At 34.8% G+C, this 22,340-nt stretch overlaps 1 protein-coding gene across 1 annotated transcript in view; it reads left to right on the top strand.

Moving 5' to 3' along the window:
• Nucleotides 1-8,325: 8,325 nt before the first annotated feature.
• Nucleotides 8,326-22,340, top strand: part of LOC139842565 (uncharacterized) — a 63,000-nt gene continuing 48,985 nt past the window's right edge. The window contains exons 1-4 of the mRNA XM_071832688.1: nucleotides 8,326-9,011; nucleotides 18,108-18,424; nucleotides 18,499-18,890; nucleotides 18,960-19,194. Coding sequence (XP_071688789.1) covers nucleotides 8,326-9,011; nucleotides 18,108-18,424; nucleotides 18,499-18,890; nucleotides 18,960-19,194 — 1,630 coding nt within the window. The remainder of the gene's footprint in view (nucleotides 9,012-18,107; nucleotides 18,425-18,498; nucleotides 18,891-18,959; nucleotides 19,195-22,340) is intronic.

Genomic DNA, 22,340 nt, shown 5'->3' on the forward strand with positions numbered 1-22,340 from the left:
TAAGATTAATATTATTATTATTAATCTTATTATTATTAGTAGTAGTATTATTATACATAAAATACTACGACGAGGTCATGAGCGTGTCACTTTCAAAATGGGTTCTCAAACGGGTTAAAGCTAAGGAAATTATGGGTTATAGCTATGAAGGTTATGGGTAATGTTCATGGGTATTATTTGCAAGTCAAACTAGTGTTTATCATCTCCGTTACGTCTACGTACTTTCCTGCAATATTGAATCACAATATTGATACGTGAGCATTCATATCTTATATTTTATATATTAATAGTGCATCCCTGACTAGTGCTTGAGTATATATGTTTATGCATGTTTGTATGTTAAATTTAGTCATTAATGAATCATGAATTTAATACATATATTACTGATAAAAGGTATATGATATGCATGTTTTTGGAAAGCTGGCAAAAAATCAATAACTTTTCATTTAAAAATCGAGTAATTTCAATGAATGAATTAAAAGATATGGTCAACTGAATTATGATTAACATTAATTGAAATTGCTTTTGAATCTGCAATTGATATTTAAACAACTTGTTTATAAGATTGATAAATTGAATTTTCAAATATTACTAATCGAGTAAATGAATTTCTATATAAGGCACGTCTCGTCTTGTTGAGCAATTGTCAAAATTGATTGTTTTATCATATTCTAAAGCCTTATAAAAACTATAGTCTAATTTTACAAGAATTGGAAAACTATGTGAAATGTTAAAATGTTTCGATTGCCATGATCATTCAACTATAGTATTGAGTCAGATTGACTTTTTGAAATGACTTTTGATAACTTTTGTATGTCGATCTCGAGCATTAGGATTGTGATACACTATGACCAGACCTAGCTTGATAAGACATTTATTGACCAAAATATGTTCTCTAGGTTGAGATCTACGGTTAATTGGTATTCCGAGTTTCGGTCACGTTTCGGTGAACGACTTTATGTGCTGCTAAGGTGAGTTTCATATGCTCCCTTTTTAATTGCTTTTGCAATCTATATTTTTGGACTGAGAATACATGCACTTTATTTTAAACGCAATGGATACAAGTACATACTAAATTCTACACTGAGTTTGAACCGAAAATCCCTTAGCTTTGGTAACTAGTAACTGCCAGTTATAAGAACTGGTGGGCGCGAGTAGTTGTATATGGATCCATAGGGCTTGACATCCCCGTTTGTTCCAGGTTTAGAAACCCTAGCCTGAACTATAAAACAGACGTATGCTATTTGAGTTTAGTACACGTTGGTTGACGTGTATTGTACATGTTGGTTGCATGTATGTTAAAACAGGGGTACTTATTATATATACGTTAAAGTTTAGTTACCAGGGTGCTCAATCTTGTAGAATATTTTGATAAACGTTTCTGGATGAAACAACTGAAATCTTGTGATCCACCTTTATATACAGATTATGCGAAACATTAAAACTATGAACTCACCAACCTTTGTGTTGACACTTGTTAGCATGTTTATTCTCAGGTTCCCTAGAAGTCTTCCGCTATTTGCTTATATGTTAGACAAGCTTTGTGCATGGAGTCATACATGCTTTATTCAAGAAAACGTTGCATTCACAAAACCATCATCATGTATTATTGTAAACTATTATTTACGGTGATTGTCTATATGTAGAAATCATCAGATGTCGAAAACCTTGGATTTAAATATTCATTTAAGGTATACCTTTTCAAAAGAATGCAATGTTTATAAAACGTATCATATAGAGGTCAAATACCTCATAATGAAATCGATGAATGACGTATTCGTCCATATGGATTTGGAGCGATCGTCACAGTTGGTATCAGAGCGTTGGTCTTAGCGAACCAGGTCTTGCATGAGTGTGTCTAAGTGATAGTTGTTAGAATGCATTAGTAAATCTGGACTTCGACCGTGTCTGCATGTCAAAAGTTTTGCTTATCATTTCTTGTCGGAAATTACCTGTCTATCATCTTAAGTCTAAACGCGTCTTATTACATTGATTGCATAGATAGTGTATAGACAAAATTCATATCTTGACATATCAATTACAGTAAACTTTTCCTGACATCTTCCGTAAAATCCTCCGTAACTTATGAGATTCTGGTATTATAAATACATATGTAAACTATGTATTGAAGAATACCAAATTAGTCCTATAATCTATTTCATTCCAAAAATCGTTTCCTTGATTACACATGTCATAACCCGACCTTAACCATAAGGACGAATACAATAACATATGATTTCATCGCGAGGTATTGACCTCTATATGTGACATTTTTCAAAAACTGCATTCGTTTTTACAATACAAACCATAGCTTTTATTACAAATACAAGGTTTAAACAACTTAATAATGATTATCGTTTAGCGATAATCTTAGACTTACAAACTTTACATGTGATAATAACAATACGACCTCCAACATATTTTACATTACAAATCCTCCGATATGCAGTTTTATTTTTGACACAAATATGCATACTCAAGATCTTGCTTAAATTCAACATGTTGCAGCGGAAGCTTTTAGTTATCACATGAGAATAAACATGCTTAAAACGTCAACATAAAGTTGGTGAGATATAGGTTTAAAGCCGGCAGCGTTATGAATATAGACCACAAGATTTCATATATAAACATTTTAATAAAAATATTCTAAGTTGTTGAGCACTTGATAACCATACTTAACATTTAATCAACGTCGCATATTCCCTTTATTATGAAATCTTACTACACCGTACCAAGTGTAGTCACCGAAACGAAGTACTGTGCAACCGTTGAATACTGGTCCTCCAGTCCGGTTGGGGTTGTCAGGCCCGATAGATCTATCAACAGGATTCGCGTTTACAATACCTCATGTAAATAGTAGTTACCAAGTTACAGGGAAGTATGCCAGTGGTACAACTCAACGTAGAATATATATTTTTAATCACTTGTGTCCATAACGTAAATCATAAAATGCATGTATTTTCATCCCGAAATATTTAGAGTTTAAAAGTGGGACTATATACTCACTTTTGTCTTGAAGGTATTTAACTCGACTTGGTCTCCGATAGATATCACGAACCTAACCATATATATAATATATCAACATATTTTCTTTTCAAGTAATCGTTACATATATATATATATATATATATATATATATATATATATATATATATATATATATATATATATATATATATATATATATATATATATATATACTTTTAATACTTTTAATATTTTCTTAGTCCGTAGTTAGCAGTCCGATGTTAGTGGTCCACAATTAGTTGCTTAAATAAAATAAATAAAGACCCCATCGTATTCGTGTTGATCAGAATTAATCTTGACCCATGGTACCATGTTGTCAAATGACGTGTTGCGTACATAAAGTACCGTGTTGTCAAATGACGTGTTGCGTACAATCATGAGGTCTTATGATTAATCTTCTCGTGTTGTTTACGGGTGGTCCTGAAATATATAAAATAAAATCATAAGTAAATATATATTAAATATTATGTTAATTAGCCAAGATATGATTAATCCGATTTTGTCATAATATGATATATTACAGGTCTTGAAGTGTTATTAAAAATCAAATTAGAAGGATCTATTTAGTTTGCGAACAAGTTTGAAATCACTCAAACTATGTTCTTGTTGTTAAAATTTTATAACACAAAATAAGATAGCTATATAAATATGAATCGAATAAGGTTATGAATAAGGTTACTACCTCAAGTTACTTGGACAAAGCTACTGGAAAAGGTAAGAAAAATCTTGGAATCAAAAGAGTGGTGGAGTGGGATTGAAAGATTGGAAGTAATCTCCTTGAAATCAGATGACTATATTGATACGTTCTTGAGTAGGTAAATGAAGAGAGATTAGGGAGTGAATTAACTTGAAAGAAAATTGAAAATGAAATTATATGTGTGTGTGTGTGCAAAATAGCATGATTATGGGATGGATATATAGGAGATTTAGTTTGTTTTCTTGCACAAAAGTCACACATGAGGTTAAATGGCTGGTTCCCACATGTAACATCATGTCTAGTGGCTGATCATTGAAGTTTATTGTTGGTATATACCAATAGTAAATATGTATAGAAGCTGGGTATGATACGGTTACATATACCCTAGATATACTTGTAGAAATTTTGAGGAATCGGAACGAGAATTCAAATATGGACGGGTTTATAACTGTAAAAGAGGCTCAAAACTGGGCTTTTATTTTTGGGTCAAATCGGGCCAAAATAAACCTAGCCAGGGGCTCTGCCCCTTGGACCCCGCCAGGGGTTGCCACCCCTTGGACCCCGCTTATCGGGGGCGCTGCCCCCGAACCCCCGTCATAATCAAGATAAGTTCAAACAAGTGTGCACTCCACACTTCCCCAAACTTGTTCGATATTTATCAAGATTATTTTGGTTACAAATTAATCCCATTACACTTAAATCATATTGGTGACATAGATCACCAACACATTATAGATTGTAAGTATATATGTCAAAGAACGTTACATATAGTTATCGTTTTGAAAACTTAAGTTTGTGGTCTCAAAGTATACTTATAACTCATTGTTGTTAGTTCACAATGAAATGTTAAACCATCCTTAAATCATGTTAAATATGTATAGATATGTACATATACATAATCGTATAATTATCGTGTGTTATATAGTTCGTGATATCATCGGTCAAATTGGATGGCCAAACGTTGTGTGAAACTCTTTTCAAAAACATAAGTCTCAACAGTTTGGATTGCTTATCATGTTGGTAAGGTTTATTTTATGTAAATATTAATCTCATAAGTATAAAACGATCGGAAAATCCGGGTCGTTACAATACAAAATGGATCATGTATCTTGTTCAAATTCCTTAGATTCTGACAACTATTCCGATATGGATTTCCACTTGAGCTCCGAAAGCAGTGTGACTGGAATGGATCAACTAATTAGCCATCATCTATTCTGGATGAATTGGGGATGAGTTCGTAATCTACTTAATCATTGGAGACAAGAAGAAGGTGATCCCTTCCATCCACCACATTCACCTCTTGGCGAAGAATCTGAAGCACTTACCAGCGAACCTATTCGAAACACCATCTTCTCTCTCATTTCCAGAGTATCTCGTCATGATTATATACTATCCCATATTCTAAATCTTATTCATCCGCTCATCCGAACCGACAATCATCCCAGTGTAATAGAAGAAGTCAACAAGCTTCACGCTCGAGTAGTGACTTTGGAGAACATGATGCGCAACCTGCAGGCATCACAGGCACCACCAGCATCAGCGGCAACAGTACCACCGACAACAACACCAACAATACCATTACCACCACCAACAATCGCATCCACATTACACGCCTCAACATCACGATCTGTACCTCGAACATCAACATCATACGCACCATAGGCACCAAGGAGTACCAACAACAATAAACGATGAAGTATTGATTCATAACTTCATCAGAGAAATATTCTACGGTGATTATGTAATCTCTAAAATCTTAGAGATTATTTATCCCAGTTCTAACCGTAAATCAGATGAATAGAGATGATAGAAGAAAGAATCGAAACCCTGACAGGAATGGTACATGATTTACAAGCTAGACTTATTATACAGTATCACCAGAAGTACCACTAGCAACAGCTGTATCACCACAAGCTCCACCAACTCCATAACCACCGACGATATCGACACCACAATCACCAATGGGTATATTAAGATAACGAGTTATGAAGTATTAACTCACTATTTCAAAAAAAAAAAAATTTATATATTATGTATATATAAATTTCGAAACCATAATATATCTTACTAAAGCTATTACGCGTGAATTTTAAGGGGTAGATACTACTCGGTTAATTTGGCACTACGATACGTATTGCAGTGTTCAAGAGTTTTAAGGTACGGATTCTTATTTGCAAAGTAATCAAATATCATTTTTAATTCCTAAAATTCTTTCAACGTTATTCGATTATAGATTTTTAAGTTGTGTTTTATATGCTTCAAAATTTGATTTATGCTTCTAAAATGAATATGATATTTGTTAGCTTTGGTTCAAACGAGTTCGTATTACAGGTATTGCTTAACTTGAATCGTATATTAAATTGTTTTTAGTCTCTATTAATCACATCGTGTTCATATATATAATCGAATCTAACCATTGACGCCACCGATTTCAGTTACGATATAAAAGAAAGTTAGTCTTATAAAATAAACCAGAACCTGAAAACTTCTAGTAATCTTGATATCGATATATTGAAGCTTCGATTTGTAACTTACCGTTATAGTTAAGATTAAGAATAGATTTACATGGGTGGTTTAAAATAGTGTTATTAGTTAATGATTTCAAAATTCAAAAGAAAATGAAACATGTTACAAATACATATGAATAAAGAGTTAAATCAAGAAGATGATATGCTTATGTGTACGTATATTCAAAATATTCTCAGTTTAGTTCATGTATCTTAGATAAGTCTATTAATTAGTATATATATATATATATATATATATATATATATATATATATATATATATATATATATATATATATATCATCAATAGTTAACATCAAAGAGAACTACTAAAGTAGTAATGTAAATAGAAATGGACAAGAGATGTCGCCAGAAAACTAAATTATCATATTGAGACAAAGATGATTAAAATAAGTTGGATATTTTATGTAGATTAGTGGAAAATTTTGGAGGATCTATTTCAAGCTTGTGAGGTTTAGGCATCTATACAGGTACGGATATTCTAGGTGGTTTTAGGATCGCTTCGGTAAATCTTTCCTCTAAAAATCTTGTTTCGAATTGTGTATAAAAAAATTATTGGTATAACATGCTTATTTGGAAATTCGTTATATTTGTTAGTCTATATATTGTGTTGTGATTTCCTCATTTTGGATGTACTAACGAGGTTGGTAATTATGTTTGTTAATTGAGGAAATTATAATATTTTTCCCTTTGAAAATTGTGTCAAAACCATGCCTCGAAACAGCCACGAAAAATGTCGAAAACATTCCGGTAAAGAACATGTGTGAGTGTGGCGAGTGGTATGGTGATTCGTATCGAGTGTCCCTCATTCCATGTGGCTTTACATGTTCCTTTAAGTCCCGTTTAAGTTATTAATTTGTTAAGGGCTAAAATATTATGTAACATGACTCATGACAAAGGTTGGACCGAATGGTTGGGTTGACACTTGATTTTAAAAATAATACGACATACAATATTATAACCATTTTAAGTATTTTGTCAAGCGTAAAATATTTAAGTCATATCATTAATTCTTTTTAAATATCTTTTAAAGTCTATTAATCACTTTAAAGGGTATATGAAAACTTATAATTTATAAATCGGTTAAAACGTTTTCTTAAAATGTACCTAAGAGTAACCTATTCATGGAGGTCCCATTATTGTGACACCGGTAACGTGGCATCGACCGTAGTGGTGTATTTGTTATATCTACGGTGTCTCCTTTTGATTGCCCGGTGGTGGTACGAGCTCATTGTTATTATATATTTGTGATAGGAGGCGTATGGATCGATCCTAGGATTTTGTTTTGATGGTATACGTTCATCATAGTATCATACGAAACGTCACTGATATGGATGATTAGTGGAGTAGCTACCCTATGATTTCATTTTGGATAATTTGATATATATATATATATATATATATATATATATATATATATATATATATATATATATATATATTTGTTTAACTCTTAGTACGTGACTTTGATATTTCGACATATTCGTTATTAAGGATATATACATATTTGCAACTAGATTTAAAAATAAGTTACTTTGTAAATAAGCTTGTTTTGAAATTTGTCATGCATGTCATACTGTACTCTGTTCTTTGTTATATCCGTTCACGGGGCTTTGGCTCAGTCGTATTCTTTGTTTTCCTTCTTATACGACAGGTAATCAAGGGGGCGTTGGGAACGAGGGAAGAGTGTATAGTGGAGTGAACTTAGCACCTTGCCTTAGAGATTTCCTTCAAGATTTAGTAGTTTATTTTGGTTTATTAACACTTTTGAATAAGTTTGTCAACCTTGGTGTTTTGACTATGGTTTGAATTCGAATAAGAATAACGCTCATTTACCTTTTAAGTTACCTTTATTTATACGTTTTGTAATTCGTAAGATTAGGGTCTTTACAGATGGTATCAGAGCTTAGGTTCCCTCTTGTAGAAACTTACGTCCTAAGTTATGGCCTGTGAGATTTGGGTAGACTTTGGGTTAGGATTTTCTTTCCGCATTAATAATATGTTTCCACTTCTCATATTCTCTTGTTATCCTTCTTACTAATCGTAACCGTTATATCCTCATCTCCTTCATAGATGGCACCGAAAAGAAAAGGGATGTCTGAGGAGGAGGTAGAAAACAAGATTAACCAAATAATCACGAATTTGTTACCCAACATTGTAGCTCAAGCTATTGACTCTATGCGTAAGCAAGGTGGCGAGACTTTTAAGCATGAAGATGAAGAGGAGGATGAGTATGTGGAGATGAAAGCTGTAACGGGGGATGCTATTCATGTTTGGCTAGGACGGTTTCAAAAACAGCGTCCTTTGTCATTCAGCACTGCTAGTACTCCTGTTGAAGCTGAGAATTGGATCACTCACATTAAGAAGATGTACCGAGTGCTTAGTTGTGAAGAGAGATTTTGGGTTCCATTGGCTACTTATAAACTAGAAGGGGATGCTCAGCGTTGGTGGATCGCTTTGAGACAAGCGAAAGGAGGTATCAATTTTGAGGATTCGTTAGATTGGGTTGATTTCAAGGAGTTGTTTTTCCGTCAGTACTTTTCTGAGGTGGAGAAAGAGGCTGTGATTCGGGAGTATGCGAATATTAAGCAAGGGAGTGATGAGTCAATTAATGATTTCACTAAGAAGTTTTTAAGACTTGTGGGATTGATTGGGGCTGCTGCTGGGTCTTCCGAGGACCAAGCCCGTAAGTACAAATGGGCTGTTCATGGGAGTTACCGCTCTAAAATGATTAATCTGAAATGTTTTGATGTCGCTGAGTGTGATGACCCGAAAAATTTTGACTAATTTAAACCAATTCTCTATACGATTTATTATTTTGACACGTTAAACAAAGTCTGTTAGATTGAGTCTCAAAATTTTTAGAACTGTTTCATATATACAATTACCTTTGACTACTCTCGACGATTCATGAACAATTATATGTATGTATATATATATGTACAAGTAAAAACGACTTTCCTACAGTAAAATACTATTTGCTACAGTAAAACACTATTTGCTACAGTGAAACCGTATTTTGCTACAGTGCTACAGTAAAAACGACTTTGCTACAGTGATTTGCTACAGTAAAACACTATTTGCTACAGTAAAACACTATTTGCTACAGTAAAACACTATTTGCTACAGTAAATACTATTTGATGTCGACGAACTAGTAAACAAAACGGGAAAGGCGGCCATGCGATCGCATGGCAAAAACACTGAAAACTCATGCGATCGCATGAGCTACAGTAAATCGAAAAGTACTATAAAAAGGCCAGTTTGTTCGACGAAATACTTCAAAATATATTTTCTTATGTAATATAAATTTTAATTTATAATTATAATTATAATTTTAATTTAAGTTAATAATAATAAAGTATATTCGAGGGTGTTTTAATTCGGGTTTCAAACCGCTTTAAGCTAAGGAAATATTGGGTATTGTTTGGGGTATTGTTCTTGAATCCAAGGCCAACCATACAGTCATCTACCGTCATTACGTCTATGCAATTTGCCTACAATATTGAGTCTCAATATTGAACTGTGAGTTTATAGTCTCCCTTTTTAAATACTTTAAATATTTTTGGGCTGAGAATGCATGCAATTTATTTTAAACGCGATAAGACACAAGTACATACTAAATTCTACACTGAGTTAAACCGGAAATCCCTTAGCTTTGGTAACTAGTAGCTGCCAGTACATAGGATATGGACTGGTGGGCGCGAATAATTGTATATGGATCCATAGGGCTTGACATCCCCGTCCGAGCTAGAGCGCTAGCCTTTTAACGGACGTATGTTATTTGAGTTTAAGACACGTTGGTTTGCGTGTATTAAAACGAATGGGGTAATTATCACTATAGCGTTAAGTTTAGTTACCAGGGTGCTCTGTTACGTAGAATCTATTGATAAACTTTTGATGAAATCTTGTGGTCTATCTTTATACATGTTTATGACTCGAGCAATTAAACCTATAACTCACCAACATTCGTGTTGACTTTTTTAGCATGTTTTATTCTCAGGTCCTTAGAATGCTTCCGCTGTGATGTGCTTGTTGCCTGCATGGAGTCTCTCATGCTTTGTACAAAGTTTATTGCATTCAAAATAAAACTGCGTTGTGTAATAAATAATTGGACTGTGATGTCAACCTGTAAATTAAAGACTTATGTATTTCGGGGTTTTGCTTATACCTAAGCACTCGCCCACATGTTTATAACTTTCTATGTTTAGAAAGTCACTTATTTTAATGAATGCAATATTTTATCAAAACGTATCATATAGAGGTCAAAACCTCACTGTGGAATCAATGATTAACGTGCCGCGTCAATAGCGATTTTGACGGGTCGTTACAGTTGGTATCAGAGCTTGAGGTCATAGGGAACCAGAAATTACATTAGTGTATTTAACTGGTAATTGTTAGGATGTATTAGTGAGTCTGGACTATGACCATATCTGTTGTTACTGATTTTTGCTTATTATTTGGTCAAAAACATTATATGTGATATATTTATATGCTAACGTAATTGTTGTTTCAATTATGTGATAGATGACTTCCTCTAATCCTATCATTTTGTACGACTCGGAATCGGACACTGAATCTATTCTATCCACAACTGAAAAGGGCATTCCAATACCTATTAAAGAAGAAATTGTGTTAGCCGGGGAATCTCAACTCCCGGTAAACCCAGAGGAGATTCCAGCTCCACCCAGCTTTAGTTTTCCAGAGCCACAGTATCGTTGGCATGGACCCATGATCCCTGGAGTAAACGAGGATCGTCCATTTCTAAACAAATATGGACATTGGTCCAGATATACCGCCGACGGGCGGGTTGTGCCGATTACGCCTGGCAGATTTCGGTTCATGACCACCGGTACATATTCTTTCAGTTCGTCATCATATTCTCCTACACATGACTCAGACAGTTCGTCATCAGACGAGATCAGTAAGGAGGAGGATTTCGCTAATGAAATAAAAGAGATCACTAAGGAGAAATTCCAACTTGCAATAGATAATAAAAACAACCACAATAATAAAATGTCCTTAATTATTAAAAAAGAACAGGACCATTCGATCCGTAACCACCCTTATTGTATTAAACCCACTGAGGCAACGGGTACCTCAAAACCCCAACTAAAAATAAAATACACTGCCAGAATGTCTGTCGGACCATGTGCACACAAACAATTGGCAGAGAGAACCAAATGGGAAGAAGTTTCTGATAGTTCTGAATAAACGACCTCGCAACCATAAATCTTCCATGCGCTATTTCATTGCTTATGTGTGCTACTCTATCTTGTTATGTAAAATAAGCATATGTAAAATATCAGTATTGTATGGTATTGTATTATTTTGGTTTATTAATAATAAATGCATGGAATGATTATTTGTATTATTACTACTTATTATTATTATTATTATTACATAATAATGTAGTAACTCGCTATAATTTTTCATAGTGGAATATTATTAGGATTTTAGTAGTTAATTCCTTGTACTAGCTATTATGTATGAACTTAACGGGTAGGTAATACCCTAGAAATAATTATAAAATGCTAATAAGAAGAAGAGGCTTTTATAATAATCGGTTCATATTATTAAACTATTGACAACTCATTTTACCTATAATATTCTATATGATTAAATTATATCTGTTGTGTTTATTGAAGAAACATGTCTCAAATGTCGGATGCTGAGTTTGAGCAACTAGTCGAGAAACGTGTGAATGAAAGAATTGCTGCAGCCGAGGCAGCAAAAGCAACAGCCGAAGCAGCAGCCAAAGCAGCAGCCGTAAACACAAACTCACGAAACGGATGCTCATACAAAACTTTTCAAGGATGCAAACCACAGACGTTTAGTGGAACCGAGGGACCAGTCGGTCTAACCCGATGGTTTGAAAAGATGGAGTCCGTTTTCAAAATCAGTAATTGTGCGAACGGAGACAAGTCAAAGTATGCTTCGTGCACGTTGCAAGATGGTGCACTTACTTGGTGGAACAATTATGCTAAAGCAGAAGGAATAGATACGGCATATGATATCTCTTGGGAAGAACTGAAAAAGATGCTAATCGAGGAGTACTGTCCTCGAAACGAGATCAGAAAAATGGAATCTGAGTTACGTAATCTGAAGGTTATCGGCGCGAATCTCAATAACTATGAAAAGCGTTTCATGGAACTAGCCTTGTTGTGTCCCGAATTGGTGCCAAACGAGAAACGAAAGATAGAAATGTATATTGACGGTTTATCGATCAATATCAAAGGAAATGTTACATCGTCCAAACCAAATACGATGCAGGAAGCCATGACAATGGCACACCAACTCATGGACCAGATCACAGAGAGTTCGATTAAGGCACCAATTACCGAAGTCAAGACAACTGAAGGAAAGAGGAAATGGGAAGACTATAAGGGCAAAAGTACTCATCTGAAGAAACAAGAAACTTTTAAAGGTAAACAAGATGGGGCAACTGCAAGTCCAAACTATAAGGGACCTCATCCGTTCTGCAAAAGATGTTACACACATCATGCAGGCTATTGCCAAGTGGTCTGTGATAAGTGCAACAAGAAAGGACATGTGGCGAAAGATTGTTATGCCACCGTTTCTGAAGTAAAGACAAAATCGACCGATGTCAAGAAATGTTATGGATGTGGGAAGTCTGGTCACTTTATAAATCAATGCCCTGATAAGGAGAAGAACAAAGAACCCACACGTGGGAGGGCATTTAATGTTAGTGCCAGTAAAGCACGTGAGGATCCTAATCTTGTCACGGGTACGTTTACCGTTAATAATCAACTAGCTTCTATTATGTTTGATACGGGTGCTGATAGAAGTTATATGTGTAAAGACTTTAGTTTTAAACTAAAATGTGCATCATTACCTCTAGACGATAAATATACTATTGAATTAGCTAATGGTAAACTGATAAAAGCCGATAAAATTTGCCATGGTTGCGAAATGAATCTCGCTGGTGAAACCTTCAAAATTGATTTGATACCCGTAGAATTAGGAAGTTTTGATGTAATCGTTGGCATGGACTGGATGTCCAAAACAAGAGCGGAAGTTGTTTGCGCTGAGAAAGCAATCCGCATCCCTCGTAAGGATGAAACGTCATTAATGATTTATGGGGAGAAGAACAACTCAAAACTGAACTTTATCAGCTGTATGAAGGCCCAGAAACTTATAAGAAAAGGTTGTTATGCTATTCTGGCACACGTAAAGAAGATCGATACTGAAGAAAGAAGCATTGATGACATGCCGGTTGTAAGAGAATATCCCGGAGTATTTCCAAAAGAATTACCGGGGCTACCTCCACTCAGATGTGTAGAATTCCAGATTGATCTCATACCAGGAGCTGCACCTGTAGCCCGATCTCCATATAGACTTGCACCTTCAGAAATGCAAGAATTACAAGACCAGTTGCAAGAATTATCGGACCGTGGATTTATTCGTCCTAGTTTTTCACCTTGGGGTGCTCTTATTCTGTTCGTCAAGAAGAAGGATGGATCTATGAGAATGTGCATAGATTACCGAGAATTAAACAAATTAACGATCAAGAATCGGTACCCATTACCGAGGATTGATGATTTGTTTGATCAATTGCAAGGATCAAGTGTTTATTCTAAGATTGATCTACGCTCCGGATATCATCAGTTGAGAGTGAAGGAAGAAGATGTTCCTAAAACAGCGTTCAGAACCCGTTACGGTCACTATGAATTTTTAGTCATGCCTTTTGGATTGACTAATGCTCCAGCAGTATTCATGGATCTAATGAATCGCATATGTAGACCGTATTTAGACAAATTTGTCATTGTTTTTATCGACGACATATTGATTTACTCGAAGAACAAGGAAGAACATGAGCAACACTTAAGACTGGTACTAGAGGTACTCAAGAAAGAAGAATTGTACGCAAAATTTTCGAAGTGTGATTTCTGGTTACAAGAAGTACAATTTTTGGGCCATGTTGTCAGTAAACATGGAATTAAAGTTGACCCCGCCAAGATCAAAGCCATTAGTAAATGGGAAACACCGAAGACTCCAACACAAATCCGCCAATTCTTAGGTCTTTCTGGTTACTACCGAAGATTCATTCAAGATTTCTCTAGAATCGCCAAACCCTTAACTGCATTGACTCAAAAGGGAAAGAAGTATGATTGGTCCACAGAACAGGAATCCTCATTCCAGTTATTAAAGAAGAAGTTAACGTCTGCACCCATTTTGTCATTACCGGAAGGAAATGATGATTTCGTGATCTATTGTGATGCTTCACGCCAAGGTTTAGGATGTGTATTAATGCAACGCACAAAAGTCATCGCATACGCCTCACGACAACTAAAAATTCATGAAAAGAACTATACGACGCACGATTTGGAACTTGGAGCAGTAGTTTTTGCACTCAAAATATGGAGACACTATCTATATGGCACCAAGTGTACAGTGTACACCGACCATAAGAGTCTTCAGCATATTTTTGATCAAAAACAACTCAATATGAGGCAACGTCGCTGGGTAGAGTTGTTAAACGATTACGATTGTGAAATCCGTTACCACCCCGGAAAGGCTAATGTTGTAGCTGATGCCCTAAGTCGAAAAGAAAGAGTAAAACCTCTTAGGGTCCGAGCTTTGAATATTACAATTCGTACTGATCTCACAAAGCAAATTCAAGCAACACAGTTAGAGGCTTTAAAAGAAGAAAATGAAAAAGGCGAAATGAGCAGAGGGTTAGAAAAACAGCTTGAAGTAAAAGCCGATGGAACCCTGTATTTTGCTGATAGGATATGGGTACCAAAACATGGTAATCTAAGGCAACTAGTACTAGATGAAGCACACAAAACGAGGTACTCAATTCACCCAGGAAACGGGAAAATGTACCACGATCTCAAGAAGTTTTATTGGTGGCCTAATATGAAGACAGAAATTGCTACTTATGTAAGCAAATGTTTGACGTGTGCAAAGGTCAAAGCTGAGCACCAAAAGCCGTCAGGATTACTGCAACAACCAGAAATTCCGCAGTGGAAATGGGAAAGAATAACTATGGATTTCATTACGAAATTGCCAAGGACTGCAAGTAGTCATGATACTATTTGGGTGATAGTTGATCGTCTAACTAAATCAGCTCACTTTCTACCAATAAAGGAGACAGACAGTATGGAGAAATTAGCACGCCTATATTTGAAGGAAGTAGTTTCCAGGCATGGTGTACCCATCTCTATCATATCTGATCGTGACACCCGATTCACATCACGTTTCTGGCAGTCATTACAAAAAGCATTGGGAACTCGATTAGATATGAGCACCGCTTATCACCCACAGACAGATGGTCAAAGTGAAAGAACAATACAAACATTGGAAGACATGTTACGGGCATGCGTGATTGACTTTGGAACCAGTTGGGATCGACACTTACAGTTGGCAGAATTTTCATACAATAACAGCTATCATACGAGCATCAACGCAGCGCCATTTGAAGCACTTTACGGTAGAAAGTGCAGATCTCCTATATGTTGGAGTGAAGTAGGAGAAAGACAACTTACTGGACCAGAAATTATTCACGAAACCACCGAAAAGATCATTCAAATACAACAGCGATTGAAAACGGCCATGAGTCGCCAAAAGAGTTATGCTGATGTAAGAAGAAAACCGCTAGAATTTCAAGTGGGCGACAAAGTCATGTTGAAAGTGTCACCCTGGAAAGGCGTTGTACGATTCGGTAAACGAGGAAAGCTAAGTCCTAGGTACGTAGGACCCTTTGAAATCACCGAAAGAATTGGAGCAGTTGCTTATCGATTAAGGCTACCGCAAGAACTTAGTAGTGTTCACGACACATTTCACGTGTCAAATTTGAAGAAATGTTTAGCTGAAGAGGATGTCGTAATTCCTCTTGACGAAATACGAATAAATGATAAACTCCATTTTGTCGAAGAACCTGTTGAAATCATGGACCGTGAGGTCAAACAATTAAAACAAAGCAAAATACCGATAGTTAGGGTTCGTTGGAACGCAAGACGAGGACCCGAGTTTACTTGGGAACGTGAAGATCAAATGAAGCAAAAGTATCCACATTTGTTCACTGATATCGCTCATGAAACAGGTACTACTAAAAATTTCGGGACGAAATTTTCTTTAACGGGGAGGTACTGTGATGACCCGAAAAATTTCGACTAATTTAAACCAATTCTCTATACGATTTATTATTTTGACACGTTAAACAAAGTCTGTTAGATTGAGTCTCAAAAATTTTAGAACTGTTTCATATATACAATTACCTTTGACTACTCTCGACGATTCATGAACAATTATATGTATGTATATATATATATGTACAAGTAAAAACGACTTTCCTACAGTAAAATACTATTTGCTACAGTAAAACACTATTTGCTACAGTGAAACCGTATTTTGCTACAGTGCTACAGTAAAAACGACTTTGCTACAGTGATTTGCTACAGTAAAACACTATTTGCTACAGTAAAACACTATTTGCTACAGTAAATACTATTTGATGTCGACGAACTAGCAAACAAAACGGGAAAGGCGGCCATGCGATCACATGGCAAAAACACTGAAAACTCATGCGATCGCATGAGCTACAGTAAATCGAAAAGTACTATAAAAAGGCCAGTTTGTTCGACGAAATACTTCAAAATATATTTTCTTATGTAATATAAATTTTAATTTATAATTATAATTATAATTTTAATTTAAGTTAATAATAATAAAGTATATTCGAGGGTGTTTTAATTCGGGTTTCAAACCGCTTTAAGCTAAGGAAATATTGGGTATTGTTTGGGGTATTGTTCTTGAATCCAAGGCCAACCATACAGTCATCTACCGTCATTACGTCTATGCAATTTGCCTACAATATTGAGTCTCAATATTGAACTGTGAGTTTATAGTCTCCCTTTTTAAATACTTTAAATATTTTTAGGCTGAGAATGCATGCAATTTATTTTAAACGCGATAAGACACAAGTACATACTAAATTCTACACTGAGTTAAACCGGAAATCCCTTAGCTTTGGTAACTAGTAGCTGCCAGTACATAGGATATGGACTGGTGGGCGCGAATAATTGTATATGGATCCATAGGGCTTGACATCCCCGTCCGAGCTAGAGCGCTAGCCTTTTAACGGACGTATGTTATTTGAGTTTAAGACACGTTGGTTTGCGTGTATTAAAACGAATGGGGTAATTATCACTATAGCGTTAAGTTTAGTTACCAGGGTGCTCTGTTACGTAGAATCTATTGATAAACTTTTGATGAAATCTTGTGGTCTATCTTTATACATGTTTATGACTCGAGCAATTAAACCTATAACTCACCAACATTCGTGTTGACTTTTTTAGCATGTTTTATTCTCAGGTCCTTAGAATGCTTCCGCTGTGATGTGCTTGTTGCCTGCATGGAGTCTCTCATGCTTTGTACAAAGTTTATTGCATTCAAAATAAAACTGTGTTGTGTAATAAATAATTGGACTGTGATGTCAACCTGTAAATTAAAGACTTATGTATTTCGGGGTTTTGCTTATACCTAAGCACTCGCCCACATGTTTATAACTTTCTATGTTTAGAAAGTCACTTATTTTAATGAATGCAATATTTTATCAAAACGTATCATATAGAGGTCAAAACCTCACTGTGGAATCAATGATTAACGTGCCGCGTCAATAGCGATTTTGACGGGTCGTTACACTGAGGCAGCCGATTATGCTCGAAATTTGGAGATGGAGTGATCCGAGTATTTGACTACTAAAAATGATGATGGTAAAAATAAGAGGGTTAAGAATGTACAACCACTATGATCTATGCCGCCACCGACTACCAAACAGGGTTAACAATCTGGGAACCAAGGGTATCGTGGTAATAATTGGATTAACAGAGGAAATCAGCTAAGGATTGACAATGGGCCAAATAATAATAACCGTGGTCAATTACAAGTGTACCTTCCCCAAGGGCAACAAAGGGGTAACGGAAATGGTGGTGTTAATGCCAATGCACCTTGTGGGACTTGTGGAAAGAATCATCCGGGAAGAGTTTGTTATCGTAGTGTGGGTTCATGTTTTGCTTGTGGAGAGGTTGGTCACTTAGCTAAGGATTGCAAGAATCCTAGACCTGGGTTTGTTCCGAGGGTTCCTCCTCCAGCTCCTGGTGGACGCATCTTTGCCATGACTACTGCTCGGGCTGCTGACGTAACAGGTATACTCGGATCTCTTTTCATTTTAAAAATATTTCCTTTGAGTTTTTTGTTCATACATTCCTGATATGATTAGGTACTATTACTGGTCATGTATTTGTACACCATCGTGCCCTCTTCGTTCTGTTTGATTCTGGCTCTACGCACTCGATTGTGTCTGTTAAGAGCTCGAAATATTTGAAAGTGTCTCCAACTTGGTTGTCTACTCCGTTTACAATCTCTACCCCAATGGGTAGTATTGAAATTATAGATCGTGTGTATCAAAACTGCCGTTTGGAATTCAATGACTGCATGTTTCCCGCAAATCTATTTCCTATGACCATGCATGACTTTGACATTATTCTTGGCATGGATTGGTTATCTCAGCATCACGCGACTATCGATTGCTATTCTAAGAGGATTTTGTTTGGAAATCATTCTATACCCGATTGTATCTTTAATGGTGATCTTCCTGAAAAATCTATTAAGGTTATCTCAACGCTTAAGGCGCAAAAGCTCATTTCACATGGTTGTGTTGGTTATTTAGCTTCGATTTAGAATTTGTCTATCGAGAGTCCTTCACTTGAAAATATTGATGTTGTTCGAGAGTTTCCTGATGTATTTCCTGACGAATTGCAAGGTTTACCTCCAGTTCGTGAAGTTGAATTTTCGATTGATTTGATTCCTGGTTCTCAACCGATATCAAAAGCTCCTTATCGTATGGCACCACTCGAGTTGCAAGAACTTAAGGAGCAATTACAAGAATTGATAGATTGTGGATTTATTCGACCAAGTGTGTCACCTTGGGGTGCGCCGGTTTTGTTTGTCAAGAAGAAGGATGGTAGCTTGAGACTTTGCATTGATTATCGTGAGTTAAATCATATTACTATTCGAAACCGTTATCCGCTTCCGCGTATAGATGATTTTTTTGATCAACTTCAAGGTTCGAAGTATTTTTCTAAAATTGATCTTAGGTCTGGGTTGTAGTGACCCGAATTTTTCCATATTTATATATATTAAATGAAATTGATATTTACATGATTAAGTGTTTCCAACATGTTAAGCAATCAAACTTGTTAAGACTTGATTAATTGAAATAGGTTTTATATAGACAATTGACCACCCAAGTTGACCGGTGATTCACGAACGTTAAAACTTGTAAAAACTATATGATGACATATATATGATTATATATATATATAGTTAACATGATATTATGATAAGTAAGTATCTCATTAGGTATTTTAACAATGAGTTATATACATAAAATTGTGTTTATTGAATTAAGAAACTCAAAACGATATATATAACGATTATCGTTATAACAACGTCTTACTAATTACATATGAATCATATTAAGATATTGTTACACTATGTTTAATCATGATAAATGATAAGTAAACATGTCATTATGTATATTAACAATGAACTACATATGTAAAAACAAGACTACTAACTTAAGGATTTCGAAACGAGACATATATGTAACGATTATCGTTGTAACGACATTTAAATGTATATATATCATATTAAGATATATTAATATATCATAATATCATGATAATATAATAATTTAACATCTCATTAGATATAATAAACATTGGGTTAACAACATTTAACAAGATCGTTAACTTAAAGGTTTCAAATCAACATTTACATGTAACGACTAACGACGACTTAACGACTCAGTTAAAATGTATATACATGTAGTGTTTTAATATGTATTCATACACTTTTGAAAGACTTCAAGACACTTATCAAAATGCTTCTACTTAACAAAAATGCTTACAATTATATCCTCGTTCAGTTTCATCAACAATTCTACTCGTATGCACCCGTATTCGTACTCGTACAATACACAGCTTTTAGATGTATGTACTATTGGTATATACACTCCAATGATCAGCTCTTAGCAACCCATGTGAATCACCTAACACATGTGGGAACCATCATTTGGCAACTAGCATGAAATATCTCATAAAATTACAAAAATATTAGTAATCATTCATGACTTATTTACAAGTAAACAAAATTACACATCCTTTATATCTAATTCATATGCCAACTACCAAAAATACCTACAAACACTTTCATCCTTCAATTTTCTTCATCTAATTGATCTCTCTCAAGTTCTATCTTCAAGTTCTAAGTGTTCTTCATAATTTCTATAAGTTCTAGTTTCATAAAATCAAGAATACTTTCAAGTTTGCTAGCTTACTTCCAATCTTGTAAATTGATTATCCAACCTCAAGAAATCTTTTTTATTTACAGTAATATATCTTTATAATACAAGGTAATACTCATATTCAAACTTTGATTCAATTTCTATTACTATAACAATCTTATTTCGAGTGGAAATCTTACTTGAACTTGTTTTCGTGTCATGATTCTGCTTCAAGAACTTTCAAGCCATCCAAGGATTCTTTGAAGCTAGATCTATTTTTATCATTTCCAGTAGGTTTATCCACAAAACCCGAGGTAGTAATTATGTTCATAACATCATTCGATTCATATATATAAAACTACCTTATTCGAAGGTTTAAACTTGAAATCACTAGAACATAGTTTAGTTAATTCTAAACTTGTTCGCAAATAAAAGTTAATCCTTCTAACTTGACTTTTAAAATCAACTAAACACATGTTTTATATCTATATTATATGCTAACTTAATGATTTAAAACCAAAAAACACGAAAAACACCGTAAAACCGGATATACGCCATCGTAGTAACACCGCGGGCTGTTTTGGGTTAGTTAATTAAAAACTATAATAAACTTTGATTTAAAAGTTGTTCTTCTGGGAAAATGATTTTTCTTATGAACATGAAACTATATCCAAAAATCATGGTTAAACTCAAAGTGAAAGTATGTTTTCCAAAATGGTCATCTAGACGTCGTTCTTTCGACTGAAATGACTACCTTTACAAAAATGACTTGTAACCAGTATTTCTGACTATAAACTTAAACTTATACTTTTTCTGTTTAGATTCATAAACTTAAGTTCAATATGAAACCATAGCAACTTGAAACACTCAAAACGGATTTAAAACGAAGAAGTTATGGGTAAAACAAGATTGAATATTTTTGCTTGTTGTAGCTACGTGAAAATTGGTAACAAATTTATATTAATCATATCCTAGATAACTTATATTGTATTATACATGTATTCTAATATATTATATAATCTTGGGATAACATAGACACGTATGCAAATGTTTTGACATATCATATCGACCCATCTATATATATTATTTGGAACAACCATAGACACTCTATATGCAGTAATGTTGGAGTTAGCTATACAGGGTTGAGGTTGATTCCAAAAATATATATACTTTGAGTTGTGATCTAGCCTGAGACGTGTATACACTGGGTCGTGGATTGATTCAAGATAATATATATCGATTTATTTATGTACATCTAATTGTGGACAACTAGTTGTAGGTTACTAACGAGGACAGCTGACTTAATAAACTTAAAACATTAAAACGTATTAAAAATGTTGTAAATATATTTTGAACATACTTTGATATATATGTACATATTTGTTACAGGTTCGTGAATCGACCAGTGGCCAAGTCTTACTTCCCGACGAAGTAAAAATCTGTGAAAGTGAATTATAGTCCCACTTTTAAAATCTAATATTTTGGGATGAGAATACATGCAGTTTTATAAATGTTTTACAAAATAGACACAAGTAATTGAAACTACATTATATGGGTGAATGATCGAAGCCGAATATGCCCCTTTTGCTTGGTAGCCTAATAATTAGTAAACCGATCTACTAGTTGACGCGAATCCTAAAGATAGATCTATTGGGCCTAACGAACCCCATCCAAAGTACCGGATGCTTTAGTACTTCGATGTTGTTTTATCATGTTCGAAGGATTTCCCGGAATGATAGGGGATATTCTTATATGCATCTTGTTAATGTCGGTTA

Source organism: Rutidosis leptorrhynchoides, chromosome 4 (genome assembly GCF_046630445.1).
Source record: "Rutidosis leptorrhynchoides isolate AG116_Rl617_1_P2 chromosome 4, CSIRO_AGI_Rlap_v1, whole genome shotgun sequence".
Classification (NCBI taxonomy): Eukaryota; Viridiplantae; Streptophyta; class Magnoliopsida; order Asterales; family Asteraceae; genus Rutidosis; species Rutidosis leptorrhynchoides.